The sequence below is a fragment of the Neoarius graeffei genome, chromosome 11 (assembly GCF_027579695.1).
Source record: "Neoarius graeffei isolate fNeoGra1 chromosome 11, fNeoGra1.pri, whole genome shotgun sequence".
NCBI classification, from domain to species: Eukaryota; Metazoa; Chordata; class Actinopteri; order Siluriformes; family Ariidae; genus Neoarius; species Neoarius graeffei.
This window is the reverse complement of record NC_083579.1, coordinates 61,208,824-61,229,109: the sequence shown is the minus strand read 5'-3', so window position 1 is coordinate 61,229,109 and position 20,286 is coordinate 61,208,824. Positions and strand designations below refer to the sequence as shown.

Genomic DNA, 20,286 nt, shown 5'->3' with positions numbered 1-20,286 from the left:
TGGCGGAGCGCTGTGAATTATATCACTTTAATGGCGCTAAAGCTGAAAGAAAGTGAGTTCTGATTCTGTACGGAAGACAAATGTCAGACAACAGAGTAGGCTAAAATATTTCGTTGCTTTGTTTACTTTATCTGTGTGATTTCTTTGTTTGTAGTCGGTAATTCTAGCGAGCTAACACGGTAACTGTTGTGTTCCTGTTTGTTATTGACTGCTTGCAGGAACTCTCTGATAGTTCCACTAAACTGACACCGAGAATCGTTCAGTTAAGGTTCATAATATATCTTCTTGAGTTAAAAGAAAATGCCTTCATCAACGACGCTGAAATTTAACACCACGTTCAGTTTAACATCTACATCGAAGTGCCTGAGTGCTTCAGTGTAAGGCTCCCATTTGGATTTCTTTCTCCAGTCCTGTAGCTTGCTCTATCTGTAAACATGAGTAGCAGGAGGAAACGTGCAGCGCCTGTCCGTATGGATGAAGAGGCCAAGAATAAACTGAACTGGAACATGCATGAGCACCGCAGGACTGAGGGGGATTTTGAGGACCTTGAGGCATTCCCTCAGCCATCTGGGAGCTATCAGCCTGATTGTGTTCTTGATGTGAGCACTACAGAGGTACTCAGCCATTCCTCTCTTCTGCCTGAGGAGAAAGAGGAAGCAGGAAGCTCCATGCAGGATGTTTCACCTGACACCACCGAGCTTAACGTACTTTCAGTGTCTGCTCTGGGTCCAGGCTGGAAAGCTCTGATTGGACAGTTTGAGCTCTATCCAAAGGTCCCTGTTGAGCTTGCAAACATTACTTTTTGCTTGCAGCAGACCGGAGATGTGCTGTCACTAAATCTAGCTAGCACAAGCTCAGAGGAGCTCATGAGCTGTCCTGTTCAGTGCTCCTTTGGTGGATTATCACTGGAGGACTTGGACTGGCTGCAGAAAAGGAAGGTCATACAGCTCTGCCATTTGTCTGGAGAAGGATCTGTAAAGGTACTTGTTTGTGTTTGGAGTGTTTTTTTTATAGAGTACAAATCATTCGGGGGCGGCACGGTGGTGTAGTGGTTAGCGCTGTCACCTCACAGCAAGAAAGTCCGGGTTCGAGCCCCGTGGCTGGCGAGGGCCTTTCTGTGTGGAGTTTGCATGTTCTCCCCGTGTCCGCGTGGGTTTCCTCCGGGTGCTCCGGTTTCCCCCACAGTCATGCAGGTTAGGTTAACTGGTGACTCTAAATTGACCGTAGGTGTGAATGTGAGTGTGAATGGTTGTCTGTGTCTATGTGTCAGCCCTGTGATGACCTGGCGACTTGTCCAGGGTGTACCCCGCCTTTCACCTGTAGTCAGCTGGGATAGGCTCCAGCTTGCCTGCGACCCTGTAGAAGGATAAAGCGGCTAGAGATGATGAGATGAGATGAGACAAATCGTTCGGTGTTTGGTAGATTATGAGTGACGCTTTGTCTCCATCACTAGCCTGCTTAGCATATTCTACATTCTTGTTTTGATGTGTCTAGGGCCACCGCCGCTGTTTCCCAAACGCAGGAAACTCCAATGTTGGACACCGCTACTCTCAACCAATTAGAAAGAACAAAACAACAATCTCTTTCTTCCGGTCAAATCTGGCGGGTGTTTGAACTGTTGAAGATGGAGGGGGGGTCGGAGATGCTCGACACACCATTTGAAAGTTGGGAGCACTTCAAAGGGGTTTTTTGGGCCCTGTCCACACGGCAACGGATTCAGGTGACTCCGATACAATTGCTTATCGTTTAGGCCTGGCGTCCACACGGCACCGGCGTTTTGGGTGCCCAAAACGCAATCTTTTTGAGAACGGGTTCCAGAGTGGAAAGATCTGGCAATGTTGCCGTTGTGAAGTCGTCTGGATGAGTAGAACGGATTTGTTTACGATGACGTCACAACCACATGACTGTGAGTGCTTCACGCCGGGTAGAAGTGTAACGAATATCACCAGGAAAAAGCCTTACAGAGCACTAGTGAGAGTGAAACACGAGCTTGGATATTATTATTATTATTATTATTATTATTATGTTCAGTGTTAGTTCACAGTAGTAATGCAAGAAGCAGAATAGTGACAGTAATAGTGAAGCAAAAACATGCAATTGTACAAACACTGCAGCTCTACAGCAAAATATTCATTTATGAAATGGTCTGATTCTTAACACCAGTAGTGCCAATGATCTTCTCATTGCGATGCGAGTTGTCAACAAATCCTATAACTTGGTTCATGAAACGCGCTTACAAAATATTTTCACTGTGAATATTTATTGTGTAATGGTGCAATCCCGCCAGCAAAAATAGGGGAAAAAAGGAGCGATCTCACCTCTTCAGATGTTGATTTAAGTCCGACAATACATTCCTTAAAAAGGGCGTAGAAGAGCAAATTAATCCAATTTATTCCGGACCATTAAAGACGCCGCCTTCCGCGTAGAATCATACGTCATCCTCGCCGCCATATTGGAGAGGTCAAAGCGGAGAATAAAGATTAGCTGCGTTTAACTGTACCAACAGGTTTACCGTCCAAACGAGATCATATGGGATTACCTTTCACAGGTGAGAAACAACAAATTAATTCCATCAACGTGTATCATTCACTTTATTCCGGACCATTAAAGACGCCGCCTTCCGCGTAGAATCATACGTCATCCTCGCCGCCGTTTTGGAAAGGTCAAAGCGGAGAATAAAGATTAGCTGCGTTTAACTGTACCAACAGGTTTTCTGTCCAAACGAGATCACATGGGATTACCTTTCACAGGTGAGACTGGAAAAATACTTTTCATTGTATTTGGTCATTATAATGTAATTTTACAAACAGATTTTCCTGACTTTGTGGCTAATATGAAGTCTCGCGCATAATAGTTTATGCGCATGCGTCGTTACTTCTATTGTTCTGGTGTCTCCGAAGGGACCGTCTTACAGCGCCCCTAGAGGTGTGGCATGTGTATTGCATCGTTTTCAGCAAGCGTTGCGTTGCCATATGGACCTGATATTTTACTGATTGTTGCCCATTTGGACGCGATATATTTTTAAATAACATCTCGTTGCCGTTGTCGTGTGGACATCCACACGACAACGGCAACGAGATGTTATTTAAAAATATATCGCGTCCAAATGGGCAACAATCAGTAAAATATCAGGTCCATATGGCAACGCAACGCTTGCTGAAAACGATGCAATACACATGCCACACCTCTAGGGGCGCTGTAAGACGGTCCCTTCGGAGACACCAGAACAATAGAAGAAGTAAGGATGCATATTAGCCACAAAGTCAGGAAAATCTGTTTGTAAAATTACATTATAATGACCAAATACAATGAAAAGTATTTTTCCAGTCTCACCTGTGAAAGGTAATCCCATGTGATCTCGTTTGGATGGCAAACCTGTTGGTACAGTTAAACGCAGCTAATCTTTATTCTCCGCTTTGACCTCTCCAAAATGGCGGCGAGGATGACCTATGATTCTACGCGGAAGGCGGTGTCTTTAATGGTCCGGAATAAATTGAATGCTAATTAAATAATGATTAATTTGCTCCTCTACGCCCTTTTTGAGGAATGTATTGTAGGACTTAAACCCACATCTGAAGAGGTGAGATCGCTCTTTTTTTCTCTATTTTTGCTGGCGGGATTGACACTCTCTCTCTCTCTCTCTCTCTCTCTCTCTCTCTCTCTCTCTCTCACTTTGCACCATTACACAATAAATATTCACAGTGAAAATATTTTGTAAGTGCGTTTCATGAACCAAGTTATAGGATTTGCTGACAACTCGCATCGCAATGAGAAGCTCATTGGCACTACTGGTGTTAAGAATCAGACCATTTCATAAATGAATATTTTGCTGTAGAGCTGCAGTGTTTGTACAATTGCATGTTTTTGCTTCACTATTACTGTCACTATTCTGCTTCTTGCATTACTACTGTGAACTAACACTGAACATAATAATAATAATAATAATATCTAAGCTCGTGTTTCACTCTCACTAGTGCTCTGTAAGGCTTTTTCCTGGTGATATTCGTTACACTTCTACCCGGCGTGAAGCACTCACAGTCATGTGGTTGTGACGTCATCGTAAACAAATCCGTTTTACTCATCCAGACGACTTCACAACGGCAACGTTGCCAGATCTTTCCACTCTGGAACCCGTTCTCAAAAAGATTGCGTTTTGGGCACCCAAAACGCCGGTGCCGTGTGGACGCCAGGCCTAAACGATAAGCAATTGTATCGGAGTATTGTATCGGAGTCACCTGAATCCGTTGCCGTGTGGACAGGGCCTTAGTGTGTGGTGCAAAACAAATGGTCACCTTTTTACTGTGAAGAACTCCAGAACCGTTGAAAAAGCTAATAAGAACATCAGGGCTGGACAGCCACTGTACGATGCCAAGTTTAAGTACTCCTTTCCTTAGGGTTAGGTGGCCGCAAGTAAGATATTTATTTTAGGGAAACAGCGGCGGTGGCCGCAAATAAGATATTTAATTTAGGGAAACAGCAGCGGTGTCCTTAGTCTCAGCCTCCTTGTTTATCTAATAAATTGTCCTTGAATATGTGCAAATATGCTCCAAATCTTTGTTTATGTTTCTGGTTCAGCTAAAGATATTCCTTCTGGAGTCTGGATTGGGGCGACCAGAGTTCCTCAGTGAAGGAAACGGACGCTTAAGAAGAGCCAGTCAGCTTTTGCAAAAACTAATGGAATTGTTCTATGACTTCATTATCCCTGGTAGCCTTTTTTTCCTGCCAGCTGACAAATAACCATAATTTGCACTGAACAACTTTTAATATGTTTTTTATAACCTTTTAAATAAGCTTGACCTCAGACTTGACTGATTTTCCATGGCAGAGATCATGGAGAATGAAGAGGAAGAATGTGATACTGATCTGGAGCGGCAGAACGTGGAAGAACTCTATGACTACGTCAGGCACGTTCACCAAAGAGAAGATCAGAAGCAAAGCTTTGACATACAGCAACCAGCCCTCATCCCAGTGCTCCGGCCATACCAGAGTCAGGCTGTCAACTGGATGCTGAGGAAGGAAAGGTACCAGAGTGAATGCCCCCAAGGTAAAGCTATTACTCCTTTCAGTCTACTTTGTCTTAATACAAAGATCCCTGTGTCCAAAATCGCTCACTACTCACTATATATGGCCCTTTTCCACTACCCTTTTTCAGCTCACTTCAGCTCGCTTCAGCTCACTTCAGCCCGACACGGCTCGCGTTTCGACTACCAAAAACCAGCACGACTCCGCTCGCTTCAGCCCTGCTTAGCCCCTAAAACTCGCACCGTTTTGGAGTGGGACTGAAGCGAGCCAAAGCGAGCCGAGTGAGGTTGGGGGTGTGAGCAGACACTCCCCTGTGCACTGATTGGTGAGGAGGAGTGTCCTCACATGCCCACACACGCCCCGCGAGCGCGCTGGGATCTGTAAACACCGCAAACCCGGAAGGAGAAGAATTACGAATTACGAGAATTTCTGAAGCCTTATGCGCCTCGCCTCATCTATACGCTCTTGCCAGTATCTGTCCGCGTTGTCGGTGACAACAAGCCACAGCACCAAGACCAGCAACACTAACGACTCCATGTCCTCCATGTTTATTGTTTACTATTCGGGTCGTGAGACTACCGCTTAAAAGCTCACTGATGTCACTGTTTGCGCTGCTTAACGACATCACCTGACGTCCACCCACTTTCGCTAACTCCACCCAATGTGTCCACCCACTTCCAGCCAGCACGGTTCAGCGCGGTTGTAGTCGAAATGCAACTCCAACAGCCCCGCTCAGCTCGACTCAGCACGGCACGGCTCAGCCCGACTCAGCCGCGTTTGTAGTGGAAAAGCGGCAATAGTGAGTTCGCCATTTTGTAGTGCTGTCCGAATGTATGGTGAGAATTATTACACCCTGTATAGTGGACTCATAGTATCCCACAATGCATCGTGAAAAGCAGTGTACAACCGAAGGTCACTAACCAAGCAATATATATCATCATGCATTGCAGTCGCGCTGAAAGAAAAAAAAAAGTGTGTTGGAGGAGGAAACACATAAACAGACATTCAACTACAATTAAAAATAGTAAGAGAATAGGGGAAAAAAGCTAAAATAGAATGACAGATGAAATACAAGAATACAAGTTACAGTGCAGAGCGAGGAATTAATCAAAAGCCTCAAATTTGGTTTAATAAAAGGCAGCGGCAAAGAAGAAAGTATTCAGCCTTGATTTAAAAGAACTGAAAGATGCAGCAGACACAAAGTCCTTTGTATTTATTAATGTGGGAAATGCGCTCAGTATAACATGTATTTATCACAAACACATGCACGTATTTATTATTTTGAAAACCCACCAGCCGACTGATCTGGCATGTTTTCACTGTGTGACAGTAATGAAATAAATAACGGCACGGCAGAGTAGTGTCCAGAAGTGGGGTTTTTTTTTCATTTTACCAATGAGCTGACCTATATAATCTTCTATATAGAATTCCCTAGATAGTGAGTAGGGAGTAATGAATGAGAGTGATTTTTGGACACAGCCGAGGTCTTAATGCTTAATGTAGCGACTCTTTGCTCTAAGAGGACAAGTCGACCCAAAGCATGTCAGTAAAATGCCCCCCTTCCCCAAACCACCACCCACCCCTTCCTCACTGTAGAGATAACGTTCTCTTGCTGTATGCTGCACATGCACTCATCCACTTGTCCAGAATATGGTGAAGGATGCCTCACCTGACCGTATAACTTTTTTCCACCAGCACCTGTGGTCTTATATAACACCCTAATGCGCGAGCATCACGTGCACTGAGTTTATGCTTTCAACCACAATTTCCAACCCTATTCACTGACGTCTGTACTGTGGATCTAAATGCAGATGTCACTTTAATCACTGGTCCTATTAAAACACAGGCAGTTAAACAGTCTTTGTGACTGAAGCTGCTCAATAATGCATCTTTCAAAGTTGCCCAGATCTTATCCATCAGTCCAAAATTAATGTCAACTGAGCTTGCTTAGCATCTTTATACAAGCTATAGAGCATGGTAAGATGTTATTGTGCAGGACGTGTTTAAAAGCATCTTTGTGTCATGTTTACCCACTTATTTGTTAAGGTTTTTCCTTTCATTTGTTGTGTGTATAATGTATAATTTTGATATAATTTGCTGAAGTAATTTTATGCACAACTGCTTCAACAGAACAAAAACTACATTTCCTTTGGAGGGAAGTGATGACAATGTGTGGAAAGAAGCTGTTTTATAACCCGTACACAGGCTGGTAAGGAAGTTTTAAGAGTATACTGATGTGTGCATCCCAATCAAGGACAGTATTAAAGCGTGATTCAGGCATTTAACTGAAACTGGTGCTTAAATAATGTTCTCCATCATAATGATCCATTTTATCTAGTCTCATCCGGGAGTTTCCTCTGGCTGGGGTGGACTGGCCTGGAGGAATACTTGCTGATGAGATGGGACTGGGAAAGACTGTAGAGGTGCTGGCCCTTATTTTGTGCCACACTCGTCAAGGCCTTAAGCAGAGTACTCTCACCTTACCTGTGGTAAGTGGAATGCAATATGAGTCAGAAATTACAAATGTGCGTAGACACAGCGGATACCATTAACGTCTCACAGGTCTAGGGTCTCTGGTTTGATTGTGAACTCAGTTGACCGTGTGGGTAGAGTTTCTGTGCATGTTTTCCCTGTGTCTACTTGAGTCTCCTTTGGATTTTTCAAGTTCTTCCCACCAGAATTGAATGTGAATGTGTGAGAGTGACTTAGAAACAACCACATGTTATTCCCTTCTCCAAAAATTGTATGAGTTCCATGTTGTAGGAGAGCAGGTAAAGTGCAGTTCCTCATTCATGATGTCTGGTTTCTTAAACATGTCATTGGGTTCTCCAGGGACAGTCAGTCAACTACTATATCCCTCCTCCCCCATTAGAGAGGCAAAGGATCAAGCAGTGTGAGGCAAAGCCAAGAGAGAAAATCATCTACCCTGGTAAGGAGCTATATTTGTGATTGATTGGTTTGTTGCATTCATATTTATTAGCTTACAGATTCAACGCTTTCATTTTTATTATTATTATTATTATTAAGGTGGTAGTAGTAGTATTTAATAAAAAGCTTTTACGTTACATACCATAACGACTACAGTACTGTGTATGTTCTTGCTCTTGACAGCTGTCCGTGTGATGCTTTTGACTGCCATTAAGGAAATGAAGGTTGGAAAAGGAGCCTCAATAAATGCCATTTTTACATACCTCCGGACTATGTACAAATATGACCCTCTGAAAAACCGCAACCACATTAAGAAAACGCTGACAAAAATTATTACTGAAGGTTTAGTGGAACAGGTCAAAGGTCGAGGATTAGCTGGCTCCTTCAAGCTGGGAAAGAACTACAAAGAAAAGAAGAAGAAACCTGTTACCCCAGTCAGTATTCATTACTTTATAGTACGTGTTTTCATGTTGTCATTGTGAAATATTATGGCAGCAGCAATTAGCTTGCCTTATCTCATGTGTTTTACTGGAATGCTGTTTGACTTTAATTCACAGGGGCATATTTCGTTTTTTTTTTTTTTAAATAATCAGACAAACTATTTTGAATGAGTATAATTATATCTATTTCTAGGAAAATTATATTCTGCACAACATTTAGGATATCTTCTATTACTTTAAATGTATTTTAAATATTCTTGAACAGTTTATTGGGTTTGTGGTTTTTGTTTTTTATGCAGTCATTATGTAAACAAAAAATAATTTTAAAAGTTTTATTTGTAATTTAGTATTATTGAAAGTTATTATATTTTTATAGCAAAAGTCACTGGAGGAGACTGCTCCCAGGAGAACATCTCGTCGTTGCACAGGCCAGGAGAGAGAAGCCGTTATGAACTCCTCAAGTGCAGCTTCTGACTCTGAGGACACCATGTGTAGCTTGGATCCTCCTGTACTCACAGAGGAACCAAAGCAAGAGCAGGATTCACAAGCAGAGCAAGAGACACTCTATGACAAAGCCAGTATTGAGACAAGCCAGGCCCCGGTTTCAGGTGATGTTGAGAAAGAGACAGCAGCTTGTCATGTGGCTAATGCTAAACCAGAGCTGATGGAGAGTAATGAAAATCATCAGCTAGAGAATTCTCAGTCAGATGTTACCCAAGGTTCTCAGTCAGAGCCGCCTCCTCCAATTCGAGCATCAGTTGTTCCCTTCAATACACCCGATTACCGTTTTGAGTGCATCTGTGGAGAACTGGGCCTGGTGGACTATAAAGCTCGGGTGCAGTGCATGAACTGTCTGCTGTGGCAGCATGCTGAGTGCGTGAACTACAAGGAGGAGAACCTGGCGACTACACCATTCTACTGCCCACACTGCCTCGTCGCCATGACTCCTGTTCCCACTGGTGCCACTCTTATCATTTCCCCCAGTTCCATATGTCATCAGTGGGTTGAGGAAATCAACCGGCACATCCGGTCCGCCTCTCTCCGTGTACTGGCAAGTGTTGCTTAAATTAGAAATGATCTTGGATCATCCACAAGTTTCACACATACTGTATATTCCTAATGTTAATTAAAGTTTTACTTGGATCTAAAGTTTTGAATACTACCCAAACATTACCTAATTATTTCCAGGTGTACCATAACTTTTTTTTTTCTCTTTAATTCCATAAAAAAAACTTTTCATGATATTCCTTTTTAGTGATTCATGTCATGATCATCAAGCTGTCTTCTGTGTATATGCAGTGTCTTGCAAAAGTATTCATCCCCTTTGGTGTTTGTCACGTTGCAAGCAGGAATTAAAATTGATTTTTGGAGGGTTAGCACCATTTGATTTACACAACATGCCTACCACTTTTAAAAGTGAAGATTGTTGTTTTTTATTATGATGCAAACAATAATTAAGATGAAAAAAACAGAAATTGAGTGTGCATAGGTATCCCCCCCCCCCCGTCAATACTTTGTAGAACCACCTTTTGCTGCAATTACAACTGCAATTCTCTTGGGGTATGTCTCTATTAGCATAGCACATCTAGCCTCTGGGATTTTTGCCCATTCCTCAAGACAAAACTGCTCCAACTCCTTCAAGTTAGATGGGTTGTATTGGTGTACAGCAATCTCAATTGGATTGAGGTCTGGGCTTTGATTAGGCCATTCCAAGACATTTAAATGTTTCCCTTTAAACCACTCCAGTGTAGCTTTAGTAGTATGTTTAGGGTCTTGCTGGAACATGAACTTTTGTCCCAGTCTCAATCCTCTGGCTGACTCAAACAGGTTTTCCTCCAGAATTACCCTTTATTTAGTGCCATCCATCTTTCCTTCAATCCTGACCAGCTTTCCTGTCCCTGCAAATGAAAAACATCCCCACAGCATGATGCTGCCACCACCATGCTTCACTGTAGGAGTGATGTTCTCAGGGTGTTGGGTTTGCACCACACATGGCATTTCCCATGATGGCCAAAAAGATCAATTTTATCTTCATTTGACTAGAGAATCTTCTTCCATGTTTGGGGAGTCTGTTACATGCTGTTGGGCAAACTCCAAACGTGTTTTCTTAAGCACTTTTTTTCTGTCCACTCTTCCATAAAGCCCCACTCTGTGGAACATACAGCTTAAAGTGGTCCTATGGACAGATACTCCTGTCTCCGCTGTGGATCTTTGCAGCTCCTTCAGTGTTCTCTTTGGTGTCTTTTTGTTGCATTTCTGATTAATGCCCTCTGTGGGTGGCCTTCTCTTGTCAGGCTTGTAGTGGTGCCATATTCTTTTCATTTTGCTATAATGGATTTAATGGTGCTCCCTGGGATATCTTTTATAACCCAACCCTGATCTATACTTCTCCACAACTTTGTCTCTGACCTGTTTGGAGTGCTCCTTGGTTCTCATGTTGCTTGCTTAGTCATGTTGCAGAGTTGGGGTCCTTCCAGAACCGGTTGATACAGATGTCATGTGACACTTGGATTGCACACAGGTGCATCTTAATCAACTAATTATGTGACTTATGAAGTGAATTGGTTGGATTAGCTCTTATTTAGGGGTTTTATATGAAAGGGGGTGGATACCTATGCACACTCCAGATTTCTGTTTTTTCATCCTAATTATTGTTTGTGTCACAATTAAAACAACAATTTGCATCTTTAAAGCTGTAGGCATGTTGTGTAAATCAAATGGTGCTAACCTTCCAAAAATCCATTTTAATTCCAGCTTTTAATGTGACAAAACAGGACAAACACCGAGGGGGACGAATACTTTTGCAAGACACTGTATTTGCTTCACTTTTGTACATTTCTTATAGTTGTTTATTTGAACTTATTTTAATGCACTTTTGTGGCTATTTTGTCTCGTCTTATATCCTTTATAGTCTCTTGTCCTATAATACTAGAATTTCCCAATTGGGATTAATAAAGTCTTATCTTACTGTACCGTAACATACAAGATTATCATTAAACAACATTAAATCAGTATTAATCATCAATACGGGTCAAAATCCACCAAATAAAGCAGAATAAAATGAAATTATACTTTTATTCATCCTTGTTCATCAAGTAATATAAAAAAGATCTAATTTAGTCTATGCCTTACACCAATAATGCCAGTTCTATCACGTGATATCATTAACGTAATTATATTGCACTGTCAAAGTATATACAAGTAAGAAAATAAAAGTAGGGGGAAAAAATCAGGCCAAAACTTCTCAAAGGGAAAGGACATAAGAGTGTAAATTTTGAACCCATCCTGAGCCTGACATTATATCTGAAAACCTGTCAGATAAGCACTGCTTGGATTCATATTTTTCTATTTGTCATCGTAACTGTCATTTACCTTGTAAATGTTATTGTAAATGAGCGGTTAAATTTAGCGTACTTTTTCATACTGCTTTTCAATGTAAATATAGTAAAGCCAATTGTGTTTGTCTCTCAGGTGTACCAGGGTGTGAAGAGGCATGGGTTCATTCAGCCTCATGTCCTGGCTGAGCAGGATGTGGTCATCACCACGTACGATGTGCTGCGTACTGAACTGAACTATGTAGATCTTCCGCATAGTAACAGCAAAGATGGCCGACGCTTTCGCAACCAGAAGCGCTACATGGCTGTTCCCAGCCCCTTGGTGGCTGTGGAGTGGTGGCGTGTGTGTCTGGATGAGGCTCAGATGGTGGAGTGTACAACAGCCAAGGTGACATGATTATGTATAGGCTGCTGCCATTATAGTGGAGATGTGGGTTAAAAACATTGGTTTTATATAAAAAAAAAATGTGTGACCCAGAACTTGTGTATGCTTCCTTTTATCTTTAGGCTGCAGAGATGGCTCTGCGACTCACATCCATTAATCGCTGGTGTGTAAGCGGAACTCCAGTACAAAGAGGTCTAGAAGGTAAGCTGAACCTCAGATTGTCGGTTAAGGCCCAGTCCCACAGTACCGATAACTATAAATAAATAGGTCCTCTGCAGTTTATGTGGTTGGTGGTCAAACCAGGGGTGGGTTTCCCAAAAGCATCGTAGCACAAAGATCATTAAATAATAGAGCAATCAGCAAAATGGACACTCTCCTAGTTAAGATGCTCTTAGCATTGAGAGGCTTTTGGGAAACCCACCCCAGGCCGATAACGATACCTATAGCCCAGGCCTGGGTTTATCAGTGAGATTGCTTCTGGAGCAATTTTTCCAGGCCTGGACCTGATCTGATAAAACATCTGACCAATCAGGTAATTGTTTACATGTGATGACATTGTCTGAGCATGTGCTATTTTTCCCCAGGTATCTTTGTACATCCTTGTTGCATCATGAAGTCACGGAATACGGATTCACAGAAAATAAAAAATATAATACAAAGCATGAATCTTTTATTCACAGATATGTGATTTTCCATGAAATATCAATAGTAAATAATTGTTTTAGACTTAATTTTTTTATCCATGATGCATCATCCCTATGAAATCCATAATCAATCTGTAATATACTGAAATGTTCGTGACCGATCTGTAAATTATTAGCATCCGTATTAAAATCCATAGCCACTCCGTATTTTGTATCTTTTTTTTTTTTCTTTTTTTAATTATATTTCCGTAGTCTGTGACCTATCCATATTATATCAACCACCGGAGTATGTACATGGGTTGTTTTGAAGTCCAAGCTGTACAGTATGACCTGGAATAATGTGCTACTACTTGAAAAAAACTTCCATGACTATTCCTAAGTTGCATGCCTTTATTTACCTGAGTGGCAGGACCAACTGATATTATAGTTGGAATTATAGTTGTGGTGTGACTGCTCCAGACTGGAACTAAACTCAGACATAGGTATAGTTATAGGTATAGTTATCGGTGTTGTGGGACCAGGCCCTTAGTGTAATGGAATTGAGCTCCACAATGTCTGTAACAGTAACTAACTTGGAAACGCTCTGCAGATTTGTATGGTCTTGTTTTGTTTCTGGGAGTCGACCCTTACTGGGTGAAGTACTGGTGGGATCAGCTGTTATATAGACCATATCGCCGTGGAAACACAGGGTCACTCTACAGTGTCATTGGCCAGCTGCTTTGGAGATCTGCCAAAAAAGATGTTATCGACCAGGTTGGTTGTTGATCCTGTATGTAGTGTTTTCACCTATTGTAAGACACAGTCAAGTCCTACCACTGTTGAGACCTTAACCAAAGGCGTTCGCAATCAACTGCTTGAATGAATGGAAAAAATGTACATGTAAATAGCAATTTTCCATAAGTCTAAAAATCTCTGCTGCTGTAATGATAGTGTTCTGTACTGATCACAAGACTTCCATTCACATTATGCTCATACATGCATCTTTTCAGTGCAGTTAGTACTGTATGACTTTGCAATTTATTGTTGTAGAAGAGTAATGATTTATTATCCTACTATCTGGTGTCCCTCAGATCATGGTGGGTTCGCTTTTGAGTCTGATGCCTCTCAAGGTTTTCTCAGGGAGTTTTTCCTTGCTACTGTCAACTGTCTTGTGTAGGTGCATTTGGGTAATTGAGTGATCAATCTCATTAAATCTGAAGGTTAATAATTAAAATTGAATCAGTCTCATTTGAATCATACCATTGAATCATTTTCATTGAATCAGTCTCATTTGAATCAGTCTCGTATCATTAAATCACTCATGGAATCAGTCTCATTAATCAGTCTCATTAATTAATACCATTAATTTTGGTGCTTAATAATAAATTACCAAACAGCTAAATTATGGTATATTCCAAATTATTATGATCACTTACCATATTACATAAATCATATGCACCTTTTAGAATTCTTTGGAGATTGGGGACTTCAGAGATATTGGAACACAAACAAACACACAGTTTCAATAATAAATTAATTTATTATAACAAAGATAAAAATGGATAATAGCAGTTGAAATATATACAAACAGTGAGGTGTGTGTGAGAGAGAGAGAGAGGCCTTGTGTGTGTGGTCTACACAAGAGAATTAGCTCTGGTAGCTAACTCCACATGTGTTTATGGGGGAGGAGTTGACCACATGGTAAGGCCTATGGCCTAGCAAAAGAAAGAAGCTAGCGTGGGATGCTAACTGAGGTGTGTTTGTGAGGCCAGGTGAGGCCTGTGACCACGTGTTCGTGTAGGCCTAGATTAACCTCGTGTGGCTAAGCTAAGACAAAGGAATGCTAGCTAAGGTGTGTTTGTGAGAGTCCACGTGTTTGTGTAGGCCTAGATTAGCCTTGTGTTTAGCTAAGGCAGAGGAAAGCTAGCTAAGGTGTGTTTGTGTGTGTGGGGGAGGACCGCCACGTGTTTCTAAGACAATGCACTTAGCTTTGGATGCTAATGGGACAAAAGAAATTAGCCGTAGGCTAATTTCACTAGCTTATAACAGTACTGAATCCACTGAAACCTTGATAAGGTCAAAATGTGTGATAAGGAAATTAAGTATGTTAGTAAGGAATAAAGAGAAGCATGCACAGCCTATCTATTAAAACAATTGAGAGATTAAAACAAAATATAACAATCAATTCAATACGCTGCATGTCGAACAGTGTAAACAGTTAAACCGTTCGAGTTTAAATTCACACTAGTTCGATAAAAGCTAAATCCTAAGACTAGTCTTTATGCCCAAAATTTGCCAGTCTTACTTAGTATCTTGCCTCTAGCAAGATTATGAAGAGATGTTCCGAGACTTTGGAGTTTCACCGTTGTGGAGGTCTCCGTGAATCGATTCCGTGGAGCAGAGGATCCCTTGGTTCGACGCGTGGTCGCTCGTGATGAAAAGAAAGTCTCTGATCAAATAATGTGCACAGCTTTTGAGTTAAAAAGGATTCAATTGCTTCTTAACTTTAAAATAACTGCCTGGTCTGCAGTAGTACGTACTTATAAGGAACAAATGAAAACCGGTTGTAACTCGAGCTGAGTTTAAAATCGCGCGATTCTGGATTTTTACCGTGGCCAAAGGTAAACAAAGAAAAGCGCGAAACTCTGATTCTTGCAAGAAAGAAAAGAAAAGACGTCTTATCTGGGTTTGCCCGGCGGAGCGAGCGATTCTCCTTGTGTCCGTGTTGAGATCATGGTGCCAAAAGAGGAGGAGCTAGGAGTTTCCGGGTGGTTTATGCCTTCCTGGAGGATGTGACGTAGATGATCCCGCCCACGCGTGACGTAGGTCAACGCGGAAGTTGGCTGATGGGAAATGTAGTTTCTTAAAGAGACGGACTGAATGTACCTACACTTGCTTGTTAGGGATCTAAATCTACATCTGGATTTCTCTAAAGATGCTTTGTGACAATTTTTGTTAAAAATGATCTACAAATAAAATTGAAATTATATTAATATTGCTTTGCAGCTGTTGAATTCTAGAAGATGTGTGGATGATAAAGAATAAAATATTTTGCATTTTGGTATTATTTCCAGATCCAAATTCCTCCTCAGACAGAGGAGAGTCACTGGCTTAACTTCTCTCCTGTGGAAGGCCACTTTTACCACCGCCAGCATGAGGTCTGCTCCCAGGATGCTCTGCTTAAGTTGAGGAAGATATCCGACTGGTCGCTGAAGTTGGGAAGCCTGGACCGACGCACGGTTAACACCATCCTGTACCCACTGTTGCGCCTTCGCCAGGCTTGCTGCCACCCTCAGGCTGTCAGGGGAGAGTTTTTGCCCTTCCAGAAAAGGTGAGAAACATTCTGATTGGCAGCATAACATATTCTGCGGGGATTAATTATATTTTACCCCCTTGAACATCCCTAAAGACTACATAAACAGTTTTCCACCTTCTGGTTGCTTTAATGGCTAATATCCATTTCCTGTTTTTTTTTTTTTTTTTTAAATCCTGTTCAGTACAATGACAATGGAAGAACTGCTGAAGTCCCTGCAGAAGAAGTGTCGTATTGAGTGTGAGGAGGCTCACAGGCAGCTGGTGTGTGCTCTCAATGGTTTGGCAGGAATCCACATTATCAGAGGTACCGTGTGCTAAAACACCATCCTAATTTACTCTGTCCATATGGGCCTGTTTAAAAACCTTCCTGTCCTGTGTGTTCTCATGTCTCTGGTAGGTGAGTTTGTCGAGGCAGCGGAGATGTACAGAGAAGTGCTTAGATCATCAGAAGAACACAAAGACCGGCTTAAAACAGACTCCCTGCAGGTATAACCCTGCTCTCTCTTTCTGTTCAGGTATAGCCCTGCTCCATGCTTGGTGAGGGGAAAATATCCACGTGTCCCCCCCCCCAAATCTATGAATCTTCTTCATCCTTTCTATTTTCAAAATATAGAGACTTCATGCTACACACAATTTGATGGAGCTACTAAATGCTAAGCATCCTGGTATACCACCTACTCTTCGAGATGATCGTCTGAAAGAGGAGGTTAGAAAGCAGATATGAGAAAAAAGCAATTTTTCACCTCTAAATCTTTTAGAAAAATTGAGCCAAGTGGATTTAACCGGTTTCATGTGGTGATTTACGCAGACTGAAATTTTCTGCATGTGCTCTCTGACTAGGCAGAGCAGTTGAAACAACACTACATGACTAAGGTCAGCTCTGAAGTGTCTGAAGCTCAGCAGAACCTCCTGCCTGTTCTTCAGAACATCAGAGACCTCAAACGCAAGGTAGGATGTCGGAGAACTTGATCTGTTGATCTGGATAAGGAAACGAGCACAAACACGTTTCTGATTCAGCTCTATTTTAGGTTAACCTCCGCTCCCCCTGGTGGTTGGACGTTATTCAGCAGGCCATTCAGTATTCAATGGATGATGACTTGGTTGGCCGCATCCAAAACGAGCTTACCTGCAGCTACAAACAGCAAGCCAATAAATTCTCAATGGCTGACAAGTAATTCAGAAGAAGTTCTTCAAGAATTCTATCTAATATCATTTCAGTTTGTTTGAACTTTGGGCTTTTTCTGTTTGCTTATTTTGCAATGTTCATCCTGAGCAATTTGCTTCTCAGGTTCCGGGATGCCCGAGGTCTCCAGTTTTTACTCAGCACTCAGATGGATGAACTGATGAAATCCCAGAAAACCGTTCAGGATGCTGTAAAAGAGCTAGAAGCTCCTCCATCACGAGAAGTCATTGAGGAGGCAACAGCTTGTCACCTGAGGCCTGTGCGCCTTCCACTGAACAAGTGAGATCATTTTAGTTGGCTTAGAATGATTTAATTTTGTTACTTAATCAGTGACTCTCTGATAATCGTTTTTACATACAGTTGTGTTAAAAAAAAAAACAACACAGTAGTTAACATCAGTAACCTGATGAACCACTGTTGTTAGTCGTATTTCTGCATGGTAAATAATTTACTTGTAGATGTAGTAGTGTAATAGAAAAACAACAGACCCAACTGTCATGACATGCACACTGCTTGTTCTGAGTAATTGATTCATTTGTTGAAAGGGACGTGTTCAAAATAATGCCAGTGTGGAGTTTAATGAGAGAATTCATCCATTCTGTGTTTTGTTTTATTTTGCAGCTGTGTGTTTTGCAAATCTGATGAACTCTTCACAGATTACGAATCAAAATTGTTCTCTCACACGTAAGTAATTTAAACGCTCATTTGAATAGTTCAAATAAAACATAAAATACAAGAACTTAAAGACCTTGTCTTCAAGACACTAAGAATTAACCTTAAACCATTTGTGTATCATCACAGAGTTAAAGGTCAAACAGCCATCTTTGAGGAGATGATCGAGGATGAGGAGGGGCTGATGGACGACAGGCTTCCCACAACTAGCCGCGGTCTGCGGGCAGCCAGTGAGACAGAACGCACCCTGAAAGCCATCCTGTCCTTCGCCAAGATCCGCCGCATGGACCCTGAACTTATAGAGGAGGGCAATACTTTTATGGAGCTCTTTGAGTTCTGGAAAAAGGAGTACAAGGTTTGAAATCATGTACTGAACAATTATAACGCGCATTTACGTATGATATCACTTAAAGGACATGGGACATGAAACATAAATGCACGCTATATCAGTTTCTTTCCATTAAAAATATGAATTAATTGCATCAACAAATACAAAATCATCTATTAAATTCAGCAAAATCGTTATATTCGTGATGATTATATGGCATTTCTGCTCGAGCTCCGATATGCATATTTTACAACCGGAAGAGCCGCTGTCACGTGATCATACGTCACAAAAACTTTTGGGCACAGCACAAGCGGGTAGATGAATGGAGAAGTGAATGACAAGAAAATTGTTTTTATAGTCTTTAACGTACATTGAACATCATGGTGTATTGTGCTGCTTATGGTTGCAATAATTGCAATGGGAAATGCCCTGGAGTAAGTTTTTTTGCATTCCCCAAGGACCCGAAGCTGAGGAAAGTGTGGGCTCACTACTGCCGTAGAAAAAACTTTGCACCTACTGTTTCCCACAAACTGTGTTCAGACCATTTCACTGAGGATTCTTTCAACATTAATACTCAGGTACTGAGCGATATTTAATTGCCAAGCCAAATTTAAGAGGCCGTATAGCCGGGTTCATGGAGGCAGTGATAGCGCCATAATATACAGGGCCTAACATTCCTACAACTGTAGAGACAGTCAAGAAATCCTGTAACATTAAAGGACATTTAAATAAATGTTATGTTGGCAAGTTTGTTTAACTTTTCTTAATTTTCATCTCTTTCGCCAAATGGCGTAGTGTTGTTGGCTGTGTGATGGCGTTTCGCCATTTTGAATGTTTTCATCTCGGACTCTGGAAGCATTGTATCTCAATCAATCTCGAAAGATATCAGCAAAAAAAAACTAGCTTGCAACGGACTTTAGCTAGATCTATGATGAACTTTCAATGTATGATACAAAAATAATACTTCTTTCAACAGATCATTAGCCTTTGAGAGGGAATTGTTTTTAACTTACCAGGAAGTATTATCGAGCCGACCGCTTTCAGTTTCATGGGGATTGAATGAACTCTCACTCTCAGAATCATCTGACCCGTCAGAGTAAAGACAAGATCCATGTTCATGTGAATTTCCAGATATCGGTTCGAATTGATAGGGTCTAACTTCACATCTCTGTGAAACATCGGGAATGTCACTGTCGATGGTGTCCATTTTGGTAACCTGTTTACATTAGATTCCCAAGCGCTGTCTCCTTGGAAAGTTTTTGTGACGTCACGGGTCACGTGACCACCTAGCTAATTAACGAATCATTGTTTTACGCTGATGTATAAAAAAGTTGAATAATGTGATGATTTTCACATTTTTGACGCCCTGCAGTGATTTAGATGGCATTTCTTATGTCCTTTATACATAATTATACCCAGAAAAAAAATCCATGTCCCATGTCCTTTAAAGCAGTGACTCTCAGAGTAGAGTCCGGGGCTCATGAGCCATAGCCAGTGGGTCTGTATTGTAAGAAGTTCCTATCTTACATTTGTCAGATCTTACATCAGGACATAAGACAGGAAGTTTTTGTAATACAGCCTTTGGTCATTCCTTGTTACCCCAAAGCTACAAGTGGCCCTTTGTGTTAGTAGTGACAGGAAGCTGGGTTGCATAGTGTTATCTTGGATTCGGGAACTTGCATGAAGAAGCTCACTCAAAAAGGGCAAATTTTCTGGGAAGTAAGCTGAAACGTATGCTGAGACTAGGGTAATAAGCAATGAGAGAACATGACGTTTCACAACAAATTGGTGTTTAATAAGAAGAGGAACAAGCACAGATCCTTGAGATATACCAGTCTTTGCTCAAAAATGAATTACTACTTCTACAAGAATGTAAAGTAGTTTGATTCATGATAGCACATTTTTGAGAATTTTTGATCAAAATGGGAGAAAGGAGACCAATTTGTTGTCCTCTATGTTCAGAGATCAGTGTGATAGAAATGGCCTGCAGGAGACGAGGGGATGGGTTTAGTGGACAGGTGGTGGGCCGGCTGGTGAGGAGGAGCTTAGAGTCAT

General features: G+C 41.5%; 1 protein-coding gene across 3 annotated transcripts in view; it reads left to right on the top strand.

Annotated features, from left to right (window-relative positions):
- The window catches only part of shprh (SNF2 histone linker PHD RING helicase), a 28,839-nt gene continuing 8,553 nt past the window's right edge, over positions 1–20,286 (top strand). For 2 of the 3 annotated variants that reach the window (XR_009655656.1, XM_060934461.1), the window contains exons 1-20: positions 1–980; positions 4,576–4,705; positions 4,826–5,044; positions 7,153–7,231; positions 7,361–7,511; positions 7,855–7,951; positions 8,134–8,405; positions 8,767–9,441; positions 11,862–12,113; positions 12,233–12,311; positions 13,344–13,507; positions 15,808–16,064; positions 16,231–16,352; positions 16,446–16,534; positions 16,662–16,754; positions 16,889–16,996; positions 17,077–17,219; positions 17,337–17,510; positions 17,853–17,915; positions 18,033–18,258. Coding sequence is in view for 2 of the 3 variants with exons in the window: in XM_060934461.1 (XP_060790444.1) it covers positions 435–980; positions 4,576–4,705; positions 4,826–5,044; positions 7,153–7,231; positions 7,361–7,511; positions 7,855–7,951; positions 8,134–8,405; positions 8,767–9,441; positions 11,862–12,113; positions 12,233–12,311; positions 13,344–13,507; positions 15,808–16,064; positions 16,231–16,352; positions 16,446–16,534; positions 16,662–16,754; positions 16,889–16,996; positions 17,077–17,219; positions 17,337–17,510; positions 17,853–17,915; positions 18,033–18,258 (3,939 nt within the window). In the remaining variant the exon portion in view is untranslated. The remainder of the gene's footprint in view (positions 981–4,575; positions 4,706–4,825; positions 5,045–7,152; positions 7,232–7,360; positions 7,512–7,854; positions 7,952–8,133; positions 8,406–8,766; positions 9,442–11,861; positions 12,114–12,232; positions 12,312–13,343; positions 13,508–15,807; positions 16,065–16,230; positions 16,353–16,445; positions 16,535–16,661; positions 16,755–16,888; positions 16,997–17,076; positions 17,220–17,336; positions 17,511–17,852; positions 17,916–18,032; positions 18,259–20,286) is intronic. The other variant, XM_060934462.1, reaches the window with a different exon arrangement.